General features: G+C 37.2%; 1 protein-coding gene across 1 annotated transcript in view; it reads right to left on the reverse strand.

Moving 5' to 3' along the window:
• Positions 1 to 3299: 3299 nt before the first annotated feature.
• Positions 3300 to 27689, reverse strand: part of LOC115429898 (transcription factor 4-like) — a gene marked incomplete at its 3' end in the record, with an annotated part of 164943 nt that continues 140553 nt past the window's right edge. Inside the window, exons 8-10 of the mRNA XM_030149707.1 lie at positions 9622 to 9748; positions 4612 to 4715; positions 3300 to 3419 (exon numbers count right to left, since the gene is read on the reverse strand). Coding sequence (XP_030005567.1) covers positions 3300 to 3419; positions 4612 to 4715; positions 9622 to 9748 — 351 coding nt within the window. The remainder of the gene's footprint in view (positions 3420 to 4611; positions 4716 to 9621; positions 9749 to 27689) is intronic.

Consider the following 27689-nt stretch of genomic DNA (forward strand, 5'->3'; position numbering starts at 1 on the left):
AATAAAAAATGATTAAGACCAAAAAATTTAACTAAACTGAAATTTTTAAAAAAGCAAAAATAAGCAACAAAATGAACAAAAACAGCTAAAGTCATCAATAAAATGAACACGAATTAATCGAAAAGGAAAAAAATTTACAAAACTTAAACAAAAGTAAGCAACAAACTGAACAAAAACGTCAGTAATAACACTAACAAAAAAAAAAAAAAAGCCACAAACCGAACGAAATAGAGGGAAAAAAATTTTCAGTGAGTAAAAATGAACTAAATGAATAAAAAATGAGGTCATATATGTTTGTTTTTGTGTTCAGTTAAAACAGATTTGACTGAAAACGTCCCTTTTTCTTCATTTTTTTCTGTTTTGATAAAATCCATATAATAATAATATAATACACAGATAATCTCAAAGTGTTCATGTTTTAATAAAAGGTCTGATAAAATCCTGTATTTATTAAACCGTCACATAGAAGAAACGTCAGGTGATCTGATGAAAAAACAAACAGAATATGACAATAACAAATAAAATAAATTAAAATGTCATCAATAAAACGAACAAAAATTAATTTAAAAAGCACAAAAATTAAATTAAATGAAATAAAGAGAAAAAAAATAAGCCACAAAATGGACAAAAACAGCCAAAGTCATAAATAAGATTTTTTTTAAATTAATAAAAAAGCAACAAAAAAAAAAGAAATTAAAATAAGCAATAAAATAAACAAAAACAGCTAGTCACAATAAAATTAACAAAAAATCATGAAAAAAAGCCACATACTCAACAAAATGGAGGAAAAAAATAATAAAATGAGAAAAAAAATGAACAAAAATTAATTTAAAAAGCATAAAAATGTAATACAAAGAAAAAATAAGCAACAAAATGAACAAAAACAGCTTAAGTCACAATAAAATGAATAAAAATTAATTACAAGAGCAAAAAATTTAACTAAAAGGAAATTTAAAAAAAGAAAAAAGTAAGCAACAAAATGAATAAAAACAGCCAAAGTCACAATGAAATTTGAAAAAATGAATTTAAAAAAAAGCAAAACAAAAAAGAAATTAAAAAAAGCAACGAACTGAATAAAAACAGCTAAAGCATCAATACAATTAAAAATTAATGGGGAAAAAAAAGCCACACACTGAACAAAATGGAGGGAAAAAAATAAATAAGGAAAAAAAAATGCACAAAAATTAATTTAAAAAGCATGAAAATTAAATAAAAAGAAAAAATGAGCAACAAAATTGAGGGAAAAAAAATAAAACAGGCAAAAATTGACCAAAAAACACTAAAATGAATAAAAATGAACAAAATGAATAAAAAAATCAGGTTCTATATGTTTTTATTTTATGTTCAGTTAATGACAGATTTGACTGAAAACGTCCTTTTTTTCTTCTGTTTTCTCTGTTTGGATCCAATCCATATAAAAACTAAACTGTAATAAGAACTAAATGAAACCATCACATGGAACAAACGTCATTGATCTGGTGAAAAACACACAGACTGTGTGGCTCTGCGTCGGTTTAATGTCTGTACTTAAATGTTTTCTCAGTTCGTTATTAGAATGGTCTCTTGGTCTCTAACGAGGCCGATTCTGAACTTTATGATGAGTTTTTTTGTTCGTTAGTGAAACTGTGGATGAGCTTCAGTCCATCAGCGACAAATGAACCCAAACCATCAGATCTGACGGAGGAAAAAAACACAACAGACAAAAACACAGAAAAACGCACACCAAAACACACAGAAACACACAAAAACACACATACAAACACACACAAACACACATACAAACACAGAAAAACACATGAAAACAAACAAAAACACATAAAACCACACAAACGCACAAACACACGGCAGCGCGTCGTCGCTGTGAAACCTGCTAATGTTCGGAACGCCGTCTAATTTCCTTTTGATTACGAACTCGTCCCACGCTCCGTTCTCAAGTGACGTTTAATTGTTTCTAAAGTAAATCATCAACTCAGCAAAAAGTCCATTTGACGAACGACAAAAACAAAAGTTAGAGCGAAGGGAGACGAGGAAGGAACGGAGGGAAAAGGATTCATTAGAAGGAAAAAAAGAAGAAAAGAAGAAAGACCGCGACACCAACGAAGAAGAAGGAACCAGGACGCGGACCCCGGCAGACACAAATGGAAGTCCAGACGGGGGTTCTGTGGGTTCAGTAGGAACTGGACTGATGTGTGGAACCAGTCCATGTTCTAAAGCAGGGGGGTCCAACATGAGGCCCAGGGGCCAAATGCGGCCCACCAGAGGGTCCGGTCCGGCCTGCAGGATGAATTTATGAAAAGCCAAAACTACCCTCAGGATATGAACAGTCCAGACTTTTACTTCAGGGCCCATGTGAAGCCCTGCTTTAGTCTGAAGAGGGTCAGATCAGTGAAACACTGTCAGAAAAACCCACAAATTATGACAATTCCAAACTTTTCCTGTTTTAGTGTAAAAAAGTGAAATTACATGAAAATAAGTAAATTTACAAACTAGCCTTTCACAAAAAATATGAAAAACTAGTAATGTGTTCAGAGAAGTAAGTGCAATTTTACTCATTTTCTGCCAGTTACTCAAATATTTCGTAAATTTGCAGATCCGTCATGATCTGTAAGTTATAATGCACATTTACAAATGATAAGCAGACGCAGAATACAGTTAAAACTGCACTGATTTTTCTTCATAAACTTCATGTTATTCACATTTTTAAAAGGACAGTTTATAGATGTAAACGTTTCCATAATGTAATTTGACGGTTTTCACTATAAAACACATTAAAATGTTTGGAGTTGGCATTATTTCTATATAATCATGTTATTATTTGACTGGTCCGGCCCACTGCAGATCACAATAGGAGGATGTGGAACTGAAGTAAAATGAGTCTGACAGCCCAGTTCCACAGCATCTACAGATGGAGCAGGAGAAGGAACGGAACAGGGAGAAGGTAAAAAGAAAAAAAGAAAAATAATCAAACTGTATCTAAACTGTGAACAGACTTTGTCCTAAAGAAACAGAAAAAATATGAAATGAATCTGACCAAGAGTTTAGTCTGAGAAGATGAAGAAATGGAAAATGAAGATGATGAAGATGATGAAGATGATGAAGACCACGACGATGAAGACGACCATGAAAAGATAACCTGTTCCCAGAGGTTCCTACAGGTTAAATTTACGACTTTTCGGACCGTTTTAAGTCCATTTACAACAGAATTTCATGTCCATTTCACCGCCTACTGAACGACCAAATTCGTGACTCTGGAATTTAAGAAAATGCGTTTTTATTTCCTCTAATGCTTCGGTCCTCACTGTTCTGAGTTGAACTGTTTTCTTGCTGCGTCGATCTTCAAACACGTTCTCTCCGCTCAGGTCGACCACGCCCACGATGGTCTGTTCTCCAAACACACACTCGTCTCTTTTCCATTGATCCTCAAATTGCACAAATAGAACTTGCGAATAAAAACTTGCCAAACGGAAAAACAACAATTTGCCGAAGTTCTTAGAAGAGGTGTTTTTCGTACTTAAATTAGTAGATGACACAAAACCTTTGAGTCCGACCAGAGTCACATGACCAAAAACAGAGTTTAAACCAAACACCTACAGGAACTAGAGGGCGCTAGGACGGACATACGAACAGATCTGTGAAACTACGTCATTTTTACGTTGGTCACAGTGTTTATGGAATGACTTCTCATGGGGGTCAAAGGTCGACTCACCAGAGTTTTGTCAAACTCAGACTGTTTCACCGATAAAGAAAAGTCACTTTTATGTTAAATAAGTGGGGTTTTTTTTACGTTAAATTATTGATTCTGCGTTGAATAAATTCTTATCGTCATTTTAATCCACTATAAACTGGTGATATTTGGCGTTTTATTTGTGATTTTTATGACTTTAAAACCTTCATTTCACTCCTGAATTCATTCATTAATATGTTTTCACACCTTTAAACGCTGGGTTTAGTCGTTCATTTATGTGATTTTAAAACCGTTTTATGTTTTTTTTTTTGTATTTTTCATTTAGATTTTATGCAAAAGCTGATATGTATTTGATTCTTTTTTTTATTTATTAGAATAAAAGAGTCAAGTTTCATAAACACTTCATTTTTATGCTTTTATTGACTCTCTTCCTTCCTGTTGTGCATTTTAGATGAATATTTTATTGAATTTATATATTTTTTTCTTTTAGATTTTATGCACATTAGGGTTAAATTACTGATAATCATACAATAATACAATCAAATTTGTATTATTTTTTTCATTGTTTTTTGTCATTTAAGTCCAATAAATCAGTGACATGTTGAGGATTTGCACGTTTTCCAGATTTTATCTTAGTCGTTATATAATTATGTTCCTTCCTAAGTGTGATTTTGTAGATTTGTGTTTATTTGTTCTTGCTTTACCATCTTTGTTTGTTTGTTTCGTGGAAAAAAAGTCACATTTTTTCGTGTTAAATTCCAGATTCTTTGTTCGAACTCTTCAGCTTTTTCCTTAAAAAGCAGCAAAACCGGCGTCGACATCAGCAGCCGACGCTGAAATCTGCACAGACTCGCGAAAAAAGACGACGTCTGCAGCTTTTCTGCACACACTCACACACACACACACACACACACACACACACACACCTGCAGCAGCAGTGACACATGGGTAATAGGACTTAAAGGCAGGTTGTGACTTACTGAGGACGGTAAACCAGGAGGAACCTTCCGCACTTTTTTTGTGTGAATGTCTGAAAGAGAAACAACAGGAAACGATAACCAGGCTTTAACAGGACGTTCGTCTTCCACCGGGACCAAAAAGGCCCCGTTTCATACATTTACAAAGAAAGCATTCAGCGCCACACAATGCCACGCTGAAAATAAAACCACAAGACACAAAAAGATCCTTTTTTTTACGCTGATAAAAAGGAAACAGGCTTTTGACATGGTTATGGTCGTTTCAGGGTTTCTGTCAAAGGGAAGAGAGAGGGACCGGTCTATTAACTGGGAAGGTGAGACTCTGATGGAAAAATGAATATGCTCCAGAGTGGTTTCATGTGCGTGTGTGTTCATGTGTGTGTTCATGTGTGTGTGTGTGTGTGTGTGTATTTGTGTGTTCATTTGTGCATTTGTGTGTGTGTGTTTCCTCTCAAGGCTAACGCCACCAAGGCTGAACGCCGGCCGTTATTGTCCCACCGCTCTGAAAGACTTCGCCGTCATTTCTGATTCCTTTCAAACGCACAAACAGACGAATAAATGGGTCACGATCACAACATCGAACCTCCTAAAAACACACAGCGGAGGTGAGCAGGGATCAGAACAGGTGAAAACGAGGAGGAAACGGGAAGAAAACAACGAGGAAACGCAAAAATAACGAGAAAACGAGGGGAAAAAATGACGAGGAAACGAGAAAAAAAATAGAGGAAAACAAAAAATAACGAGGGAAAAAAACGATGAGGAAACGAGAAACAATGGAGGAAAACAAAAAAAATAATGAGGAAACGGAAAAACAATGAGGCAACGGGAAAAAAAGGATGAGGAAATGAGAAAAAAAATAAGAGGAAAACAAAAAACAAGGAAATGGAAAAACAACGAGGAAACAGGGAAAAAAACGATGAGGAAACGAGAAAAATGGAAGAAAACAAAAAAATAATGAGGAAATGGAAAAACAATGAGGAAACGGGAAAAAAAGGATGAGGAAATGAGAAAAAAAAATAAGAGGAAAAAAAACAAGGAAATGGAAAAACAACGAGGAAACAAGGAAAAAAACAACAAGGAAATGAGAAAAAAATGAGGAGGAAAAAAAAAGACAAGGAAACGTGAAAAAATGAGTAGGAAAACAAAAGAAAAAAAATGGAGAAAAACAATGAGGAAACAAAAAAACGAGTAAACTTGAAAAAAAGCCGTTCAGAGTCGGACTCAGGTTTGAATTCAGCCTCTAACAGAAAACTAACAGATCAGTGAGGGTTTGGACCTGGGACGTGACTAAATCCTGGAAACATTCCCCACAGAATTCAGAGTTTTGGAGTAAATTCAAACTAAAATGTTTTTTGTCCAATATTTTACATTTTCTTTTATCAAAAAGTATCCCAGCCTTTACCTCCTGCACCGTATTGGTCTTCTACAAACACAGAAAACACACTGAACTGTTGTTTTTAAAGCTGCTGTTCAGGAACATTCCATGTAGACGATGTTCGTGTTTTAAATCAGATTTGAACGCTTTATTACGTCTAATATTTTTCAGAAGTTTTAACCGATTCCACCTGAAAAGGAACTCATAATCGCCAGCAAATCGGCCATTAAAATGAAAGGTCTTCAGACAAAAATAACCTGTTGCCATGGTTACCTTCCGTAAATGCTTTAGGTGTAAATCTGTGCCTGGGCTCCAGATCATCAAAGAGAAATTAATCAATAAAAATAATCAATTCAATCTCAGTCGCTTCCTAAAGGATCTGGAATGTGTCGGGACTATTTCCAGCGGCGGATGAATCCACGTGTGTGAATTATTAAAGACTAATTGAATGAAGATGGGGCTCATTGACAACGGTTATTGATACTGATTGATGATGATTATTGATCAGAGCATCAATAATAATCTGACATCATCTTCCTATTGACATTAAACAGGAAAATAAATAGAATGAAATATAATAGTGTGTGTATAGTGTGTAGATATGCAGTACTGTGTGTGTGTGTGTGTGTGTATGTGTGAATGTGTGAATATGTATATGCGTGTATGTATGTATATGATTGTATGTGTGTGTATACATGTGTATATGTATGTATATGTGTGTATATGTAAGTATGTGAGTGTATACAGGTGTATGTGTGGGTATACAAGTATTTATGTGTGTGTGTGTATATGTTTGTATACGAGTGTATGTGTGGGTATATGTGTGTATACATGTATGTATATGTGTATATGCGTGTGTATGTGTGTATATATGTGTGTAAATGTGTTTATATAAGTGTATATGTGTGTGTGTATATATGATTGTATGTGTATATATGTGTGTGTGTGTGTGTGTGTGTGTCTACAAGAGCATGTGTGTATATGTGTATATGTAATGTGTAAGTTGAGTCATATCTATAAAACATGTATAGAGTTTAATGTTTGTGTATATATGACATTTGTGTATAATGTTAAGTGTGTATATTGTGTGTATATTATGTATGTATAATGTGTCTGGTGTCCTCTCTACATGTGTGTATTTGTGTGTTGTGTTGGCAGATATTGTGTATATAATCTATGTATACGTGTACATTGTGTGTGTGTGTGTGTGTGTGTGTGTGTGTGTGTGTGTGTGTGTGAATACATAGCGTATAGTGTACATAATGTGCAGATATAATGTGTATTTTTGTGTTCATAAAATGTGTGTGTATATATATGTGTGTAAATAATACAACATTTCTATAATGTGCATATAATATGTAATGTCTGTATATGTGTATATAATGTGTGTATATAATGTCTGTGAAACAATCAGTGTGTATATGATGTGTGTATTTTCATGGTTTTGTCCATGTGTATATAATGTGTGTATTGTTATATATGTGTGTATTGGTGTATGTGTGTGTTGTGTATGTGTTGTGTAGTAGTAGTTGTGTATGTGTTGTGTATGTGTTGTGTAGTAGTAGTTGTGTATGTGCTGTGTATGTGTTGTGTAGTAGTAGTTGTGTATGTGTTGTGTAGCAGTAGTTGTGTATGTGTTGTGTATGTGTTGTGTAGTAGTAGTTGTGTGTGTGTGTGTGTATGTGTTGTGTAGTAGTAGTTGTGTATGTGCTGTGTATATGTTGTGTAGTAGTAGTTGTGTATGTGTGTGTCCTCTCCGTCTCCTGACATGTATCTGTTCATTCCTGTCATGTAATCAGATTACAGATCCACTGTTCAAACAGTCTGATGGTTCATTTCCTGCCTGAACCAAAAGGATTGGACTGTTTATTACATGTCATTTATTCTAAAACTATGGCTCAAACCACATCTACATTTACAATCTGAGCTTTTATTGTATTTTCCCCACATAGTTTCTTTAGGTGTGTTTGTTTAACAGTTGCTCTTCTGTAGAAATGCATTAAAATCATAAATAAAGTAACTTTTAAAAGTGTCTGTTTGGTATTAAACAGTGTCTTTTCTTCAGTATGTGTTGAACCTCTGCAGTTCTAAACCCAGAACTCACACTGGGACTCCTACACAAGTGTCTGATGACCAGTTTTCTTTTCTTTGACGTCCTTTACATCCTAATTACTGAGCACACACACACACACACACACACACACACACACACACACACACACGTCCAAATGTCCATGTAACTGACTCCTCTCACATCCAAATCTAACTGATGTGACTCAGAACAAATACAAACATGTTGAAAACGTACGTTAGCGTCTAACTAACAGGTTCCTTTTACCAGTAGATGGAGTGACAGCGGGGACGGCCAATCACATGTACGATAGCAAAACCAAAGAGCCAATCAGAGAGCGATATTTACGTCAGAGGCGGGACTTCTAGCACAGACAGACTGTTAACCCTTTGTGTGTCAGAGTCATTGACTGAACACAACAGACAGAGGACGGACCTGGGTACGAACAGGTCCACAGAGTCCACACACACTCCTACAGCCCTGAGGAGCTGTGTGTGTGGGGGTACATAGTGTGTCTGTTGTGTGTGTGTTGTGGACTAGGTGTGTATCTGTAGTTGTGTATGTGTTGTGTATGTGTGGGGTACATAGTGTGTCTGTTGTGTGTGTGTTGTGGACTAGGTGTGTATCTGTAGTTGTGTATGTGTTGTGTATGTGTGGGGTACATAGTGTGTCTGTTGTGTGTGTGTTGTGGACTAGGTGTGTATCTGTTGGTGGTTGCTCACCCATGGTGTCTATGTGCAGTGCTCTCCTGTGTATGTGTTGTGTGTGTGTGTGTTGTGCATGTGTTGTGTAGTAGTAGTTGTGTAATAGTAATTGTGTAGTAGTAGTTGCTCACCCATGGCGTCTGTCCTGTGTATCAGTTGTGTATCAGTAGTTGTGTATCTGTAGTTGTGTATGTGTTGGTGGTCATTGCTCACCCATGGCGTCCATGTGCAGCGCTCTCCTGTGTATGTGTTGTGTAGTAGTTGTGTATGTGTTGTGTAGTACTTGTGTATGTGTTGTGTATCAGTTGTGTATCTGTTGTGTATCAGTAGTTGTGTATCTGTTGCTCACCCATGGCGTCCATGTGCAGCGCTCTCCTGTGTATGTGTTGTGTATCAGTAGTGTAGTAGTTGTGGATGTGTTGTGTGTGTGTTGTGTATCAGTTGTGTATCTGTTGTGTAGTAGTAGTTGTGTATCTGTTGTGTATCTGTTGTTGTGTTGGTGGTCATTGCTCACCCATGGCATCCATGTGCAGCGCTCTCCTCCTGTGTATGTGTTGTGTATCAGTTGTGTATCTGCTGTGTAGTAGTAGTTGTGTATCAGTTGTGTATCTGTTGTGTGTGTGTTGTGTATCAGTTGTGTAGTAGTAGTTGTGTATCAGCAGTTGTGTTGGTGGTCATCGCTCACCCATGGCGTCCATGTGCAGCGCTCTCCTGTGTGTGTGTTGTGTATCAGTTGTGTAGCAGTAGTTGTGTATCAGTTGTGTATCAGTAGTTGTGTATCAGCAGTTGTGTTGGTGGTCATCGCTCACCCATGGCGTCCATGTGCAGCGCTCTCCTCCTGGGGTTGGATCCGTAGTGTTGGTAAAAGTGAGCGGCAGGTTTGGTGGGAGACGCCGCTCCAGGACTGCCCAGGCCCAAGTCCCCCCCCAGGACCGACTGGACGAGAGACAGAGAGAGAGAGAGACAGACAGACCCCGTCAGCTGTGCAGATCTGAACCGTCGATCGTCCACATCCACTGAACAGACTGTTTACATTCACTCCAACACTCAGACCAATGTCTGCTATCTGCAGTTATCGCATTATTATTGATCATGTGAACAGGAGAACCTGATTTAATGAGTGCTTTTTTACATCTGTGTAAACAATTAAAATAACAGAGAACAAACAGAAGTTAAACAGTAGATGTAGAGCAGACACGACTCGATCACAGATCACCGGTCGATCGATCTGGAGCGAAAAACAGCCAAAGAACTTCAGCATCTGAGTGTGTTGGAGTAACTTCTACCACCGATTCTTCAATTAAATGGATCCAAACTGTGTCTGGTTTTATCCGACAAATGGATTAAAGAAGACGTTTAAAGAAAAAAAAAAAAATCTGCGAAAAATAATAATAAACCTAACATTTGAACTGAAGAAAAAACAGAAAGAACCGGAAACACTGGAAATAATACATATACTACAAATCACACCTAAAAACCGGAAATAGTACAACTGGAAAAATGCAAATATTGATAATAGTTTGGATTATTGATTATGATCGAGGAGAAAAAAATGAATATAGTCGTTTTTAAAATAATGAATCAAAAAACATACAGAAAAATTATAAAATCTGTAAAAAAAAAAAAAAAATCCCAAAAAAATCTGATGTTATCAAATTGACCGAAGGATGGAAAAGTAAAAAAAAAAAAAAAAAAAACAAAACACAAAAAGAACCTGAAATGTTATTAAATACATAACGTTTTTGGATTTCTCATCTTTTTTCCACTGATCAGTTTCATTTTTCAACAGTTAAACTAAACTTTTTATCCAAATGATCCTGATGTGAAGTTTTTTTAATTATGTGGTTTGACCTGAAAAATCAATACAAGTTTAATTAATAGACATGAAAATGTGTAAAAAAAAATAAATAAAAAAATAAAATAAATCAGAATTGAATTATTGATTGATGAACCCGTTAAAGCAGCGGTGTCCAACATTCGGCCCGTGGACCAAAACTGTCCAAACAGTCCAATCCATAATCCATCCCATAAACACAAAAACAACACTGACCACATGAACAGTCAATGGAGTCCAACTGGTTTGAGTTCAGACCAGTTTGAACTCAACTGGACCAGTTCAATAACAACACCATCATTTTTTCTTTGTTTTAGTTAAAAAAAAAATCACATTGAATTATGAAAATATTTTCATTTACAAACGATCCTGACAAAAAAAGATGAGCATAAACTAAAAAAAACTGAAATTTCTTCTCAAAACTAAGTGTCAACACTCAGGTTTGAACAACTTTGACCAGTGACGCATTTACAGACGGATCTGAGGATCAATAGTTCAGGTATTTTTCCACATTTCTCTCCAGTTTTTCTCCACATTTGGTATTTTTTGTGACTCTTTGACTTTGTTTAGTTCTGGTTCCACATTCAGACCAAAACGATCTGAAGTCAAATAATAACAGAAGAACATTTAAATAATGACAAACACACATTTTCACTGTTTTAGTGCAAAAAAAATAACAAATTGTGAAAATGTTTATATTTACAAATTATCCAAACAAAAAAGATGTGAATAACCTGGAAAAAAATGACATTAAATCAGGAAAATAAGTGCAATTTTTCCAATATTCTGCCTCAGTTTATCATTTATATGTTTACTACAGATCTGATCAAATACACAAAACATTTAGTAACAGGCAAAATATTGGTCCAATTACACTGAATTTTCTTCAGACAGTTCAGTTTGTTCATATTTTATTGTTAAAGGGTAGTTTGTAATTGTAAATATTTCCATAATTTCCTATTTTTTGGCACAAACAGACAGATTTGCACTTGTCCTTCTTTACAGGTTCTTCTGTTTTTATTTAACTTTAGTTCAGGTGGTCAAACATGCGGTCCGTGGGCCAAAATTTACAAAATATTTATAAACTATCCAAACCAAAAAAAAAGATGTGAATAACCTGAAAAAAATGACCTTTCCTAACAACATGCCTCAGTTTATCATTTATACTCGTTTATTAAAGATCAGATCAAATACTCAAAACATTTAATAACAGGTGGAATATTGTTTGTTTATTTCGAACATTGCAATAAAATCAAACAACAAAATCTTTATATAAAAAAGAAAGTAAACCAGTCGACAAAAGGAGTGGGATGAAGTTTAATTTATAACCCCACCCCCACCACCACCCTTACTCCATCCTTCACCTCCCCTAAACTCCTGTCAGATCCCATACAGAAGTCAACCTCCGACATTTCAGACTAAATTCTGACTAAACATGAAAGATTAAATTGCTGAACATATGAAAGATAAACTGTCCTTTTTGCAGCAGGATGTTACGAATTAAAAACACGTTCTATACGCGAAATCAGCTGGTGTTATTAAAATGTCATCGTTAAAGTGAAGTTACTCAGTTATATTAGTCCAATTACACTTAATTTTCTTCACTAATTTCCAGTTTGTTCATATTTGTTCAAATTATTCACATTATATTATTAAAAGATACCTGTGTATTCTGTACTTAGAAATTTAATAAACCTATCTAAACAGGAAGTATTGTTAAAGGAGAGTTTGTAAATGTAAATATTTTCAGAATTTAATGTTATTTTTTACATTAAACCAAACAAGGCAAGACAGATGCCCCCCCCCCCCCTCCCCGATCACCACCAACATTTAATCATTTCTTCCTTGTGCCAGTATCAACATTTCCTGAAAATTTCATCCAAGTCCTTCTATAACTTTTTTTAGTTATCTTGCTAACAAACAAACAAACCCCAGTGAAAACATAACCTCTGCCGTTCCTTGGTGGAGGTAACTATCCAAACTCCAAAACATTTCCGTGACTCCGTTTTAGTTCCGGTTCCACATTCAGACCAAAACGATCTGAAGTCAAATAATAACAGAAGAAAAACCTGTAAATAATGACAAACACACATTTTTCTCTCTGTTTTAGTGCAAAAAAATAACATTAAATCATGACGATGTTCATATTTACAAACTATCCAAACAAAAAAGATGTGAACAACCTGAAAAAAATGACATTTCTTGAGAAAAATAAGTGTAATTTTATGAATTTTTTGCCTCAGTTTATCATTTATATGTTTATTACAGATCTGATCAAATACACAAAACATTTAATAACAGAATATTGGTCCAATTACACTGATTTTCTTCTCTAATTTCCAGTTCGTTCCCATTTGTTCAAGTTATCCACATTATATTGTTAAAGGATTATTTGTAAATGTAAAGATTTTTATAATTTAATGTTATTTTTAGCACTAAAACAAAGACAAACATGTGGAGTTATTATTTATAGGCGTAATTTCACAATATTGGTTTTACATTAAACCAAGAAAATTCAGACTCATTATTTAGAGCTGATTCTGTTAATGTTTGACTTCAGATCGTTTTGGTCTGAATGTGGAACTGGAACTAAACGGAGTCAAAGAGTCACAAAAAATACCAAATGTGGAGAAAAACTGGAGAGAAATGTGGAAAAATACCTGAAATATCAATACTCAAATCCATAGTTAGTGCAAAAAAATATGAAATTATGAAAATATTTACATTTACAAACTATCCTTTAACAATAAAATATGAACAACCTGAAATGTCTGAAGAAAATTCAGTGTAATTGGACTAATATTCTGTTATTAAATGTTTTGTGTGTTTGATCGGATCTGGAATAAACATAAAATTTTTGTCAAAATTGCTCTTATTTTTGGGAAGAAATGTAATTTTTTTTCAGGTAATTTGCATCTTTTTTGTTTGGATAGTTTGTAAAAATAAACACTTTCATGATTTAATGTAGGTTTTTTTTGCTCTAAAACAGTGAAAATGTGTGTTTGTCATCATTTAAAGGTTCTTCTGTTTTTATTTGACTTCAGATCGTTTTGGTCTGAATGTGGAACCAGAACTAAACAGAATCAAAGAGTCACAAAAAATACTAAATGTGGAGAAAAACTGGAGAGAAATGTGGAAAAATACCTGAACTATTGATCCTCAGATCCGTCTGTAAATGTGTCACTGGTCAAAGCTGTTCAAGTGTTGACAGTGTGTGTGATTGATCGTATCGATTATTGATCACAGCTCATCCTGATGCTACACATGGATCTAATCGCGGATCGATCGACCTGAAGGTGTTTGGTTTTTTACCTCATGCCGCCGCCGTCGTCTACCGCCGCCGCCGTCCTCGTCTCCACCTCTGTCCCTAAATCTGACTCTGTTTACGCCTCAACTTCGCAAACCGCTCACGCATTGTCCCGCTAATTAAGTTCAATGATTCGGCCGCAACAAGTGGCGTCTGGGATGGAAACGCAGGGTGGGGGGGTGGGTGGGTTAAAGAAACCCCCTCCTCCTGCTTTAAATGGACTCCGGCTCTTCTCCGCTAAAGGTTTTTTCTCCCAGCTTTGTGCTGGAGTAATTAGCGTGCAGAGTATTTAAAGCAGAGTGTGTGTTTTTGTTTTTTTTTTTTCTTTTCCGTGTTTTTCGGAGGCTAATCTGAATTCGGATCAGCGCCTCTCGTCCTCTCCGTGGCTTAAAAAACAAGAGTTATCTTGGCGGTGGCGGGCCGACCGGGGGCTTTTCTCATGCTAAGCAGGGCCTAAGTAGGCCAATTACAGGGCCAGGCTCGGGCTCGGAGCCTTTCGGAGCTTAAAACAAAAGAGTCCTTGTCTTAAATAAAGTCAGTGGCACACAGCGGACACAAAGACACACACTCACAAACGCACACTGCCTGGGCCGGCGGGGGGTAAAAGGGGGTTCCCACTAAAACAAAAAGGGGTCTCATTGATTGTGGCTCTTTTCTTTCCTTTCTCGAGCCGGGCCGGGCCGGACCGTCGCCTCGGCAACAGGAGCGCCCAAAAAAACCCACCCATCTGTCCCTGTTTACCTGAGTGGGACCAAGTCCACTTTGAGACATGGAACTGGGGTTCACATCCACAGAAGGACCAGAAAAAAACAAAAAAATTATATAGTGATCATAAGGAACAGAAATTGGGGAAAAGAGTACATAAGTTTTTCCTTCTTCCTACTCCTTTTCGAGCATGTATAATTTCATTTCATTTCTTTTATTTATATCATTATTATTATTATTATTTTTTTTTTTTTACCTCTGCCAGGAACTGTTGTGATCACTTTGCTTTGTGTGTTTTTTAGCAACTTTAGTGTAAAACTCTTCCACCCATCTTTCCCAAATCTTCCCCACAGATAGGCCTAGGCCCTGGGACCAACCCAGTCCATTTTGGTCCCAGTAGGACAAAGTTCAAGGCCACAGCAAGGTCACAACATCTACAGTTTTCCATCTGTCATCACTGAGACATTTTTGAAAATTCATAAATATTCAAAATGACTCCAACTGGATCCACCCTTAGAACAATCTCTTGTATGTGGAACTAAATTGTCCACATCCACTGTGGAATGTGGACTCTGTGGACATTTACACTGAACATTGAAAATCCCATTTCCCACACATTTAAAATTAGAACTCAACAAATATAACTGTTTCTGCTGTATGGAACAACCTGGAAACTGTGGAATTTAAACAGAAAGAGTCGATCCACACAAGGAGGAGGTCTGAGTTCAATGAACACTTGTTATTACTTATTATTACTCTTTTTATTTAGTTATTTATTTAGTTAGTTAGTTAGTTTACTTATCAACCATTTATGTCCCAGTACTTATATTTTGTTGGTTGATTTTCGTTTTGATTTCACTGTCTACATGTTCTAAACAAAGATTTCATTCATTCAGTCAAAAAAAAAAAATTAAATTAAATTAAATTAAATTAAAAAATACTAAAACAGTTCCAGTGTCCCTGTACGTCAGCGTCTGTTCTATGTGGATCAGAACCAGTTGAATGTGTGAAGTTCTGTTCTGTGTTCCAGTCCTGGTTCTGGTCTATGTTTCAGTCCTGGTTCTGTTCTATGTTCCAGTCCTGGTTCTATTCTATGTTCCAGTCCTGGTTCTGTTCTGTGTTCCAGTCCTGGTTCTGTTCTATGTTCCAGTCCTGGTTCTATTCTATGTTCCAGTCCTGGTTCTGTTCTGTGTTCCAGTCCTGGTTCTGTTCTATGTTCCAGTCCTGGTTCTATTCTATGTTCCAGTCCTGGTTCTGTTCTGTGTTCCAGTCCTGGTTCTGTTCTATGTTCCAGTCCTGGTTCTATTCTATGTTCCAGTCCTGGTTCTGTTCTGTGTTCCAGTCCTGGTTCTGTTCTATGTTCCAGTCCTGGTTCTATTCTATGTTCCAGTCCTGGTTCTGTTCTATGTTCCAGTCCTGGTTCTATTCTATGTTCCAGTCCTGGTTCTGTTCTATGTTCCAGTCCTGGTTCTATTCTATGTTCCAGTCCTGGTTCTGTTCTATGTTCCAGTCCTGGTTCTGGTCTGTGTTCCAGTCCTGGTTCTGTTCTATGTTCCAGTCCTGGTTCTGTTCTATGTTCCAGTCCTGGTTCTATTCTATGTTCCAGTCCTGGTTCTGTTCTATGTTCCAGTCCTGGTTCTGTTCTATGTTCCAGTCCTGGTTCTATTCTATGTTCCAGTCCTGGTTCTGTTCTGTGTTCCAGTCCTGGTTCTGTTCTATGTTCCAGTCCTGGTTCTATTCTATGTTCCAGTCCTGGTTCTGTTCTGTGTTCCAGTCCTGGTTCTGTTCTATGTTCCAGTCCTGGTTCTATTCTATGTTCCAGTCCTGGTTCTATTCTATGTTCCAGTCCTGGTTCTGTTCTATGTTCCAGTCCTGGTTCTATTCTATGTTCCAGTCCTGGTTCTGTTCTATGTTCCAGTCCTGGTTCTGTTCTGTGTTCCAGTCCTGGTTCTGTTCTATGTTCCAGTCCTGGTTCTGTTCTATGTTCCAGTCCTGGTTCTATTCTATGTTCCAGTCCTGGTTCTGTTCTATGTTCCAGTCCTGGTTCTATTCTATGTTCCAGTCCTGGTTCTGTTCTATATTCCAGTCCTGGTTCTATTCTATGTTCCAGTCCTGGTTCTGTTCTATGTTCCAGTCCTGGTTCTGTTCTATGTTCCAGTCCTGGTTCTATTCTATGTTCCAGTCCTGGTTCTGTTCTATATTCCAGTCCTGGTTCTATTCTATGTTCCAGTCCTGGTTCTATTCTATGTTCCAGTCCTGGTTCTGTTCTATGTTCCAGTCCTGGTTCTATTCTATGTTCCAGTCCTGGTTCTGTTCTATGTTCCAGTCCTGGTTCTGGTCTGTGTTCCAGTCCTGGTTCTGTTCTATGTTCCAGTCCTGGTTCTGTTCTATGTTCCAGTCCTGGTTCTATTCTATGTTCCAGTCCTGGTTCTGTTCTATGTTCCAGTCCTGGTTCTATTCTATGTTCCAGTCCTGGTTCTGTTCTATGTTCCAGTCCTGGTTCTATTCTATGTTCCAGTCCTGGTTCTGTTCTGTGTTCCAGTCCTGGTTCTGTTCTATGTTCCAGTCCTGTGGTCTGGATGCACATCAATCTAACTATAGAAGTGGGCTATATCTAACTATACAACTATACAAGTTTCACTGGAGGAGAACTGAACTCATCCAATCACAGTCCATATCTGACTTCTATCAGTGATCAGTAGGAACTAGACTGATATCTGGAACCATTTACATGTTCTAAACCATGAACAGATGGACCAGTAGAAGGGAAATTAAACATTCTGAATATTTCCAAAAAGTTGTCAAAAATCCAAAATTTCTCAAAAGTGTGACATGAATCCGACCAGTAGTTTCAGAGAAGATGATTGCTAGCTGGTTGCTAACTAGGACAACAACCACAAAGACGAGGATGGTGATGATGGTGAAGATGACGAAGACAAAGATAAAGATGACAAAGCTTTGTAGACACTATCCCAACGAAGAGACGTAAGACATATACAGTTTGAAATGAATCTGTTCAGTAGTATAGGAGAAGAAGATTGTAGAAAAGTAGACACTGGTGACATTTTCCCAACAGAGATACATAAAAAATTAGAAATGAATCCGAATCCGACCAGGAGTTTCAGGAAACGTGTTTGAAGAAACTGCTAAAGAGGACTACGACAAACACCTTTAAAATTTAAAATGAATCTGACCAGTAGTTTCAGAGAAGAACATCTTTGAAGAAATTACTAACAGGACAACAACAATGAAGATGAGGATGGTGACGACATTGAAGATGACGAAGACAAAGACGACAAAGCTTTGTAGACACTGTCCCAATGAAGAGACAAATAAGAGTAGAAATGAATCCAAACAGTAGTTTTGGAGAAGAAGATGTTGGAAAAAATTGCTAATGAAGATGAAGACAGTAATCGTCCAGAGATAAAAACTCAAAAATACCACATGGATCGTCATCTACAGACGTGTTCAATTAAAGACAGGTTTTCCATCATTTCCATCCCCTTAAATCTTTTAGGGCTGATGCTTTTCACACAGTTCAGGTTCAAACTCTATGAAAATGACAAACATGTTATTATTGGACCAAACAAAAACAGCCTCTCATCCCCCTTCTGGGCCTTGACCTTTAGTTTGATAAAGACGGCCTTCACACATTTACCCAAGACGACATCATCATTTTCAGTAAAACTCCAAACTCGGACCACGTTCATCCTAAACCACATGAAATACTAAAGGTGAAATCACCAACAGTGTTAAACTACAACTCCCAAGATGCACCAAACTTCACAAACACAGCACTTCACAGTTCTATTTCTAACTAGAAAAGCACTCAGAGAGTGCAGACTTCCACCAAGGCAGATCAGTCCCCCCCGATCACCACCAAAATTTCATCATTGTTCCTTATGACAGTATCAACATTTCCTGAAATTTTTCATCCAAATCTGTCCATAACTTTTGGAGTTATCTTGCACATAAACAGAAAAAAAAGACAAACCAACACTGGGAAAAACATAACCTCCTTGGCAGAGGTAAAAGGTCCAAAATATTTAATGACACTGAAGCAACAAATGACAGTTAATAGAAGCAGTGACAGTCTTCTATGTTACTGAAAAATCAGCTGAGGCTCATGGGTAGTGTAGTTTTAAGTGGCAGTACAAAAGGCACAACATTCAGGATGTGTTGAATCAAATAAACTAGATTCAAGAAACATTTATTTGGTTTGTGTTTCTAGTAAAGCACAAAAACAAAAGGTGAAATCCCCAACAGTGTTCGACTACAACTCCCAAGATGCACTTCAGCCACAAACTGCTGAGCTTCATCACACAGCGACAGTTTTTATTTCTTTAAAGTCTAAAATATTCGATTACACTGAAGTAATAAGTGACAGTTAATAGAAGCAGTGACAGTCTTCTATGTTACTGAAAAATCAGCTGAGGCTCATGGGTAGTGTAGTTTTAAGTAGCTGTACATGAGGCACAACATCCAGGATATGTAGCATCAAAAAACTACATTCAATAAACATTTATTTGATTTGTGTTTCTAGTTTTGACACAAAAACAAAAGGTGAAATCACCAACAGTGTTCGACTACAACTCCCAAGATTCATTTCTGCAACAAATCTTTGAGCTACATCACACAATGTCATACTATTTATTTCTATAAAGTCCAAAATATGTAATTACGCTGAAGTAATAAATGACAGTTAATAAACCAGTGAGAGTTTTCTTTGTCATGGCAACAGCAGCTGAGGCTCATGGGTAGTGTAGTTTTGAGTGCAAGTACACAAGGCACAACATCCATGGTGTGTTGCATCAAAAAACCACATTCAAGACACAATTCTTTGGAATACGGAGGGTGAACCATCCAAAAATGTGCTGGACTACAACTCCCAAGATGCACCTCCCCAACAAACCACAGAAGTACATCACACAGCGTCAGTTTTTATTTCTATAAAGTCTATAGTATTTGACTACACTGAAGTAATAAATGACAGTTAATAGAAGCAGTAAGTGTTTTCTTCATCATGGCAACAGCAGCTGAGGCTCATGGGTAGTGTAGTTTTGAGTGTGAGTCCAAAAGGCACAACATCCATGGTGTGTAGCATCAAATAAACTACATTCAAGAAACAATTCTATGGAATCTGGAGGGAAAATGTGCAGGACTACAACTCCCATGGTGCATTTCAGCAACACACATCCAGTCAGAGAGCTTTAGATTCTCTTACTTGTACAAATATGGTCACCAGAATTCACTTTGTTGAAGCTAAGGCTCATGGGTATTGTATTTTATAGAATCTATACATAGAAGCTTCACAAACAACACAACATAATTTCAGTCAGTAAATGAATAATCCTTTCATTTGAAGAGCTTAAATGAAACTACAAGTCCGAGTCAAAGCCCATGAGTATGAGCTATGTCAGTACATGATGGATCAAAAGGGAAACGCCCATTTCTGTGTAGGACTACAACTCCCAGGGTACATTTCAGTAGAACTCATCACAGAGCTTCAGATGTATTAATTAACTAAGATGTATGAAAAGTGAACATTTTCATCAATGAGCTGGAGCTACAGGTTTCATTTTGCAGAAATGTGTCTTTGAATGCAGCAGCAGCAGAGGCTCATGGGTAATGTAGTCTGTAGAGTCTAGAGGCTTGAAACACAAGGAACATTTTCACCACGAAGCAGAAAGACGACAAACATCGTCTGTAATGAGCTGTTAGACGGTAATAGCATCATTAAGATCTTTTTTTTTTTTTTTTTTCAAACTCCATTTCCCAGACGCCCCTGCTCCATCAGCTGCCTGAAGATGGATTTGTGGATTAGTTTGGGATCCAGATCTGACTCTAACCCTGCACTTTTCTGTAAATATCGCCACCAAAACAACTTGCATTCGATCATTTCTCCATCAGTTCACATCGTTGTTTTATCTGCCCTGAGTTTACACATTTACAGAGCCTCTGGTTGGTCCCTGAAGGCAGCATGCCCTCTATTAGAGTTTTGTAGATTTATTCATAATCATTTCACATCAGGTTTACATTTCTTTAAAGTGAAGTAAAATAAACAATTTTACTCAAAAAAACCCATTATTTTAGACATTGTTTATGTATTTTTTTCAGATGTTAAACTACATTTGTGAAATTACTCAATCAATCTGTCATCTACACATAGTAAAGGTGTGATTTCATGAGTTTTTTCACAGAATCCTGTTTTCAGCTTCAACATTTCCATCCCAGGTGAGTCTGTATTCTACTGATAGACGAGAACCTTCTATTCTGATATGAACACATATGGTATCTGGTCATATCAAAGCTAAAATAGTTTTGGATTTTTCATTCTAGTTTAGTTTTATTTAGTTTTGACTTTTTTTTTCTCTAATTCAGTTAGTTTTAATTCATTTTTAGAGCAGGTTTGATAGTTTTAATGTTTTGTTTTGTTTTTTTCCTAAATGCTTAGTTTTAGTTGAGTTTAGTTTTAGTATTAGTTTTTTCATATCTTTTATCTTCCTTGCCATCATTTCCAATAAATCCAATGCAGAACTTTCTCCCAGCTTTAGTCTCCATGTTTCCAGGTAGAATGGGGACCAGAAGACGACTGGAAACCACAAGTGACAAGAAGCGTCGGACCGTCAAGTGTTGCGTGGTGCTGCTAGATAAAATTGGTCAAGCTAAATAAATTGATTTCGTATCAATCCAATATTGACAAAGGCGAAAACGAAGGGAATTTTATCCATAATTTTTATCCGTTTTAGTTCGTTTTGTAAACACACAATACAGTTTCAGTTAGTTATCGTTTTTTCTTTTAATTGTTGTTTTTATTTATTTTAGTTAACTGAAATGTTTTTTTAATTCTAGTTTCGTCATTTCGTTAGTTTTTATTAACGATAATAACCTTGGGTCATATCAGGGATGTCAAACCCAGGTTAGTTCAGGTTCAACACACAGACCAATGTGGGCTCAGGGGGTCGGACCGCTCAAATATGAGCAGAAGAAAGGAATAAATGACAAATCCACTGGTTTTCTCTTAAATTTAGTGCAAAAAAAAATTTAAACAAGTGTTCATTGAACTCAGAGCTCCTCCTTCACCCTGAACGCTGTGCATGTGTGGATCGACTCTTTCTGTTTAAATTCAACAGTTTCCAGGTTGTTCCATACACAGAAACAGCTGCAGCTTGGTACCAGTCGTGTGTCTGTCCAATTAGATTCAATTCATATCAATATTAGTTGAGTTCTCATTTTAAATGTGTGGGAAATGGGATTTTTAATGTTCAGTGTAAATGTCCACAGAGTCCACATTCCACAGTGGATGTGGACAATTTAGTTCCACATACAAGAGATTGTTCTAAGCTACAGGTGGATCCAACTGGAGGAGAATCGGAGTCGTTTGGAATTTTTCATGAATTTTGGAAAATGTCTCAATGATGACAGATGGAAAACTGTAGATGTTGTGACCTTGCTGTGACCTTGAACTTTGTCCTACTGGGACCAAAATGGACTGGGTTGGTCCCAGGGCCTAGGCCTATCTGTGGGGAAGATCTGGGAAAGATGGAGGGAAGAGTTTTACACTAAAGTTGCTAAAAAACAAACAAACAAACAAACACACAAAGCAAAGTGATCACAAAAGCTCCTGGTGGAGGTAAAAATAATATTTACATTTACAAACTATCCTTCCACAAAAAAAAAAGAGTTAAATAACCTGAAAAAAAAGAGGTTTCTAAAGAGAATTAAGTGCAATTTCAACAATATTCTGCCTCAACTTATCATTTACAGGTGTTTTACAGGTCAGATCCACAAAGACACTAAACATGTGGTAATGGGCTGGAGTCTTTGGCCGGTTTAGGTCCACGGGCCGTAGGTTTGACCCCCCTGGTTCTATGACGGACCTAAACAGGTGATTATAGACGTGGACGTTCATCTGACAGACTCCTGTGGGTGGACGTTCTGCAGGATTCCAACCAACAGGACGATAAATGGGTTAAATTTGGCTGGTTTTCACAGCACGACGCTGTTTTCTTTCTCTGTTTTTTTTTTTTTTTTTTTTTTTTGTAACCAGTGCAAACACCGTCCCATGACTAGAATGGAGTTATTTTGGTATGTCCTCATTTCCCTTTTTGCATTCACTGGCATTTTCTTTTACTGACTTTTTTTTTTTTTTTTACATAATTTTGGTGTGAATCTAAAATAAAAAACACTGAAACGTCCCAGTGGTTTGAGCTCTGATTTAATGGATTTACTGTTTAATCAGACCTTCATGAACCCATTCATCCTCATCCTCATCATCCTCATCAGCTCTTTTCCTCTTCCTCGTATCGTCGTCCAGCAGATGCCCAGACGCTCACGGAGACGACGGTAACTAAGGCAGATCGCCACAGAGACAGAGACTCAGTTCCACAGTAGATAAACACAGAGGAAAAAAGACGGAAAACAGGAGCAGAAAGAATAAAAGGATGAGGACGAAAAAACACCAGAAAACCAGGTCGTAACCTGATTATTACGACACAGTTATGTACATGTTTACGTCACATCTTTAGAACTAAATAACACCACAGACAGACTTAAAAATAGGCCTTTCACAGTTTACACCGAATCACCAAACTGACCTTCAACCAAAAACATCCACGTCTGAGTTTAACGAAAGAGGAGCATCAAACCGTCAAACCATCAACGCTGGCACCGATTTGTACGATGGCGTATTAGCACCGCATAAGAAAATAAAACCACTGTCACTACGGGAATAAAGACGTAAAATATAGAGATAAAACCTGTAATTTTATGAGAATAAAGTCAAATACAAAAACAGTCTTAATTTTACAAGAATGAAGTTGTAATGTTATGAGATTAAAGTTGTCATATTTAGAGAATAAAGTCATAATGTTACGAGAATAACGTCATAATTTAACAACAGGTGGAAAAAAATATCATAATATTACAAGAATAAAGTTGGAATTTAAAAAAAAGTGGAAAAAATATATTATTAGAATAACGTCAAAATTTAAAAACAGGTGGAAAAATATATTATGAGAATAACGTCACAATTTAAAAACATTTGGCAAAAATATCATATTATTATGAGAATAACATTGTAATTTAAAAACAGGTGGGAAAATATAATATTATGAGAATAATATTAATAATAATTTAAAAACAGCAACAAATCACAGAAGTACATCGTAAAGCGTCAGTTTTTATTTCTAATCATCTTTGTTCATTTTATATATGAGTAAGTATAAACCCAGTGTGTCCATCCACTGTCATTGATCCAACTCCATGGGTTTTACTGGTGAATCAATGTTGGAGAAGACGACGGTGTTTCCACGGTAACTACAGAGCCTCTGAATGTCCCAATTTGGTCATATCTGATGACTGTGAAAAGATGAAGAGCTGTATTTTACACCAATATTATTATTATTATTATTATTATTATTATTATTATTCTGATAGTGGATCAGCAGGTGTTAAACATGGGTGTTTATGGGTTAAATGAATTTGAACATGTCGTCGTTGCATCACATTCCTGAGCAGACGGAGTCAGAACGTCCATTGGACAGACTGTGTCTGCGTCTCCTCCTCTAAACTCAAACCTCTGTCCTCATGTGACTGAAAAAGAAAAACGCTCACATGTCATCAATTTACACCAGAGAGAGAGAGAGAGAGAGAGAGAGAGAGAGAGAGGGAGAGAAGAAGAGAGAGAAGAGAGAGAGAGAGAGGAAAGAGAGAGAGAGAGAGAGAGGGAGAGAAAGAAAGAGAGAGAGAGAGAGAGAGAGAGAGAGAGAGAGAGAGGGAGGGGGAGAGGGGAGAGAAAGAGAAAGAGAGAGAGAGAGAGAGAGAGACAGGCAGGAAACAGTCATTAATTACCAGGAAGTGCTGGCGAGGCAGTGGCGCACCTGTACACCAGACTGACTGCAGCTGACACACACACACACACACACACACACACACAAATATACACATGGACACACACAAACAGATACACACACACACACACAAATATACACATGGACACACACACAAACAGATACACACACACACACACAAATATACACATGGACACACACACACACAAATATACACATGGATACACACACAAACAGATACACACACAGATGCACACACACATGGACGGACACACAAATACACACTATGGATGTAACAATCTGAAAATTTCATATCATTGTTATTGTGTCCAAAATTATCACAGTTATCATTATCATCGTGATATTGTTGAAATGTGCTCAAAATGTTCAAAAAGTACTGATACACACACTGAAATAATATAACCAAGTTGTATTTTGAAAAAAACTAATGAAGTAATATGCACAATGTACTTTCTGTTGCAGAAACATTCAAGTAATAACAAACATACAAATGTGCATTAAAGATGGCACCTTATGGACACGAGATATGTGCACCAGGGCTGGAACTGAGAGGAGCTGATCAGTATCAGTGCCATTATCAGTTCTGATTATCAGTCCAATTCCTTATCAATTCTTCTGTTGATTCCAGAGGTGTTTTTGAGTGTGAAAAAAAGTAGTTGGACAGGTCCGAGTGGAGTTTGTTTGAACATTTTCCAGATCAGATCATTCAGTGTCACACATACACACTATTGTACACACATACACACTATTGTACACAGATATACACTATTGTACACACATACACACTATTGTACACACATACACACTATTGTACACACATACACACTATTGTACACAGATATACACTATTGCACACACATACACACTATTGTACACAGATATACACTATTGTACACACATATACACTATTGTACACACATACGCACTATTGTACACACATACGCACTATTGTACACACATATACACTATTGTACACACATATACACTATTGTACACACATATACACTATTGTACACACATATACACTATTGTACACACATACGCACTATTGTACACAGATATACACTATTGTACACAGATATACACTACTGTACACACATACACACTATTGTACACACATACACACTATTGTACACAGATATACACTACTGTACACACATACACACTATTGTACACACATACACACTATTGTACACAGATATACACTATTGTACACACATACACACTATTGTACACACATATACACTATTGTACACACATACACACTATTGTACACACATATACACTACTGTACACACATACACACTATTGTACACACATACACACTATTGTACACAGATATACACTACTGTACACACATACACACTATTGTACACACATACACACTATTGTACACACATACACACTATTGTACACACATACACACTATTGTACACACATATACACTATTGTACACACATACACACTATTGTACACACATATACACTATTGTACACACATACACACTATTGTACACAGATATACACTACTGTACACACATACACACTATTGTACACACATATACACTATTGTACACACATACACACTATTGTACACACATATACACTATTGTACACACATATACACTACTGTACACACATACACACTATTGTACACACATACACACTATTGTACACAGATATACACTACTGTACACACATACACACTATTGTACACACATATACCAGGGCTCGTGACTGCGACTGAATTACGGTCGCATGCGCCTGAGAATTTCGGTAGTGCGACTGTTTTTGAGATTACGATTGCACGGTGCGCCAATAAAAAAATGAGCGAAAATTAATACGTGCGCCTAGAATAATGGCTGCAGAAGTAACTCGTCAGCTGAAAATAAACAAGCTCCACGCCCTGCTGACTGAAGCGGAAAATCTAGTCCCCGCCCCCTCGCATGCGCAGGCGGCATAAACAAAGGGATCAAATAACTCCACCGACGTTTGAAACAATCTCCTGACTTCAGGCGTGGTGCAGACCACAGTGACTAGGGTACGTTTACACGGCAACACTCCGCAAAGATTTCTCCTTTGCGTTATAAAATCATTCCGCGTTAAGACGCCGCCGCTATGATAACGATCTGCGTTAACATGAGTCCGCGAGGACGGCTGAATACGCTGTAGTGGCCATGCCAGACCAGTAGCTGGCGATGTAGAGCTGTAGTGAAACAGTGGTGGTAAAACAGGCGCCTGCGCACAAATGATTTCCGGTTTAGACAGCCTTTAAATGAGGAGAAGAAGAAGAGGAGGAGGCGGACAACACTATTTACAAACAACAATGGCGAGTGGTCGTACAAAGACGCAGGACTTCTTTGTCTGGACAGACGAGCTGAGCACAGTTAGCAGCACGTATGTTGTTCTGAAACCGGCCATTGTTGTTGTGGTTGTTCCTTCTTTTTCTGCAGCTTTATTGTGTCATAGAGGCTGGCAAACCAGCTTGGAGGCGCGTTACCGCCACCAACTGGCCCGGAGTGGGTTAACTGGCAGTTCTTGGCTGCGCGCGCATGCGGTGATGTCATATTTTACCCCGGAACGCTCCGACTCGCGTTAACACGGAGCTGGAATGCGGAGCGTATCGATAACGTTCCACCCTGGACCCTGGTATCAAAAGTTTCCGGATTCAGGCACTCTAGGCACCGTTTCCATGGTAACAGAAGGCTAATCCGCCATGAAATCTTCCCAGAGTCGACTGAAGCCGACGCCGTGTAAACGGCCCCTAAGGGCCTTTAGGCCATGAAATAAAAAAGTTGGTTGTTGCAAATAATGGTGTGATTCGTCTTTCTTCTCCAAGAACCAACTAAAGTATATACCACACATTGACAATTGTTTTGCACCTGTGTCAATGTAAGCTTTTTCTTTCATACTCTATTCAAATACTTTATTCTAGGTTGTTAACATTGCTTAAGTACATATAGGAATATTACTTGGTATGGCCAAGAGTTTTGCTTGTTCTCCAAATTTTTTATATAATAGTGGTGCGCCTAGATTTTAGCCTGTGCTCCTAACTTTTTAGGGTTAGGAGCACAGTGCTCCTAGGTCAAAAAGTTAATTTTGAGCCCTGTATACACTATTGTACACACACATATACACTATTGCACACACATACACACTG

This window comes from Sphaeramia orbicularis, chromosome 12, assembly GCF_902148855.1.
Source record: "Sphaeramia orbicularis chromosome 12, fSphaOr1.1, whole genome shotgun sequence".
Taxonomy (NCBI): Eukaryota; Metazoa; Chordata; class Actinopteri; order Kurtiformes; family Apogonidae; genus Sphaeramia; species Sphaeramia orbicularis.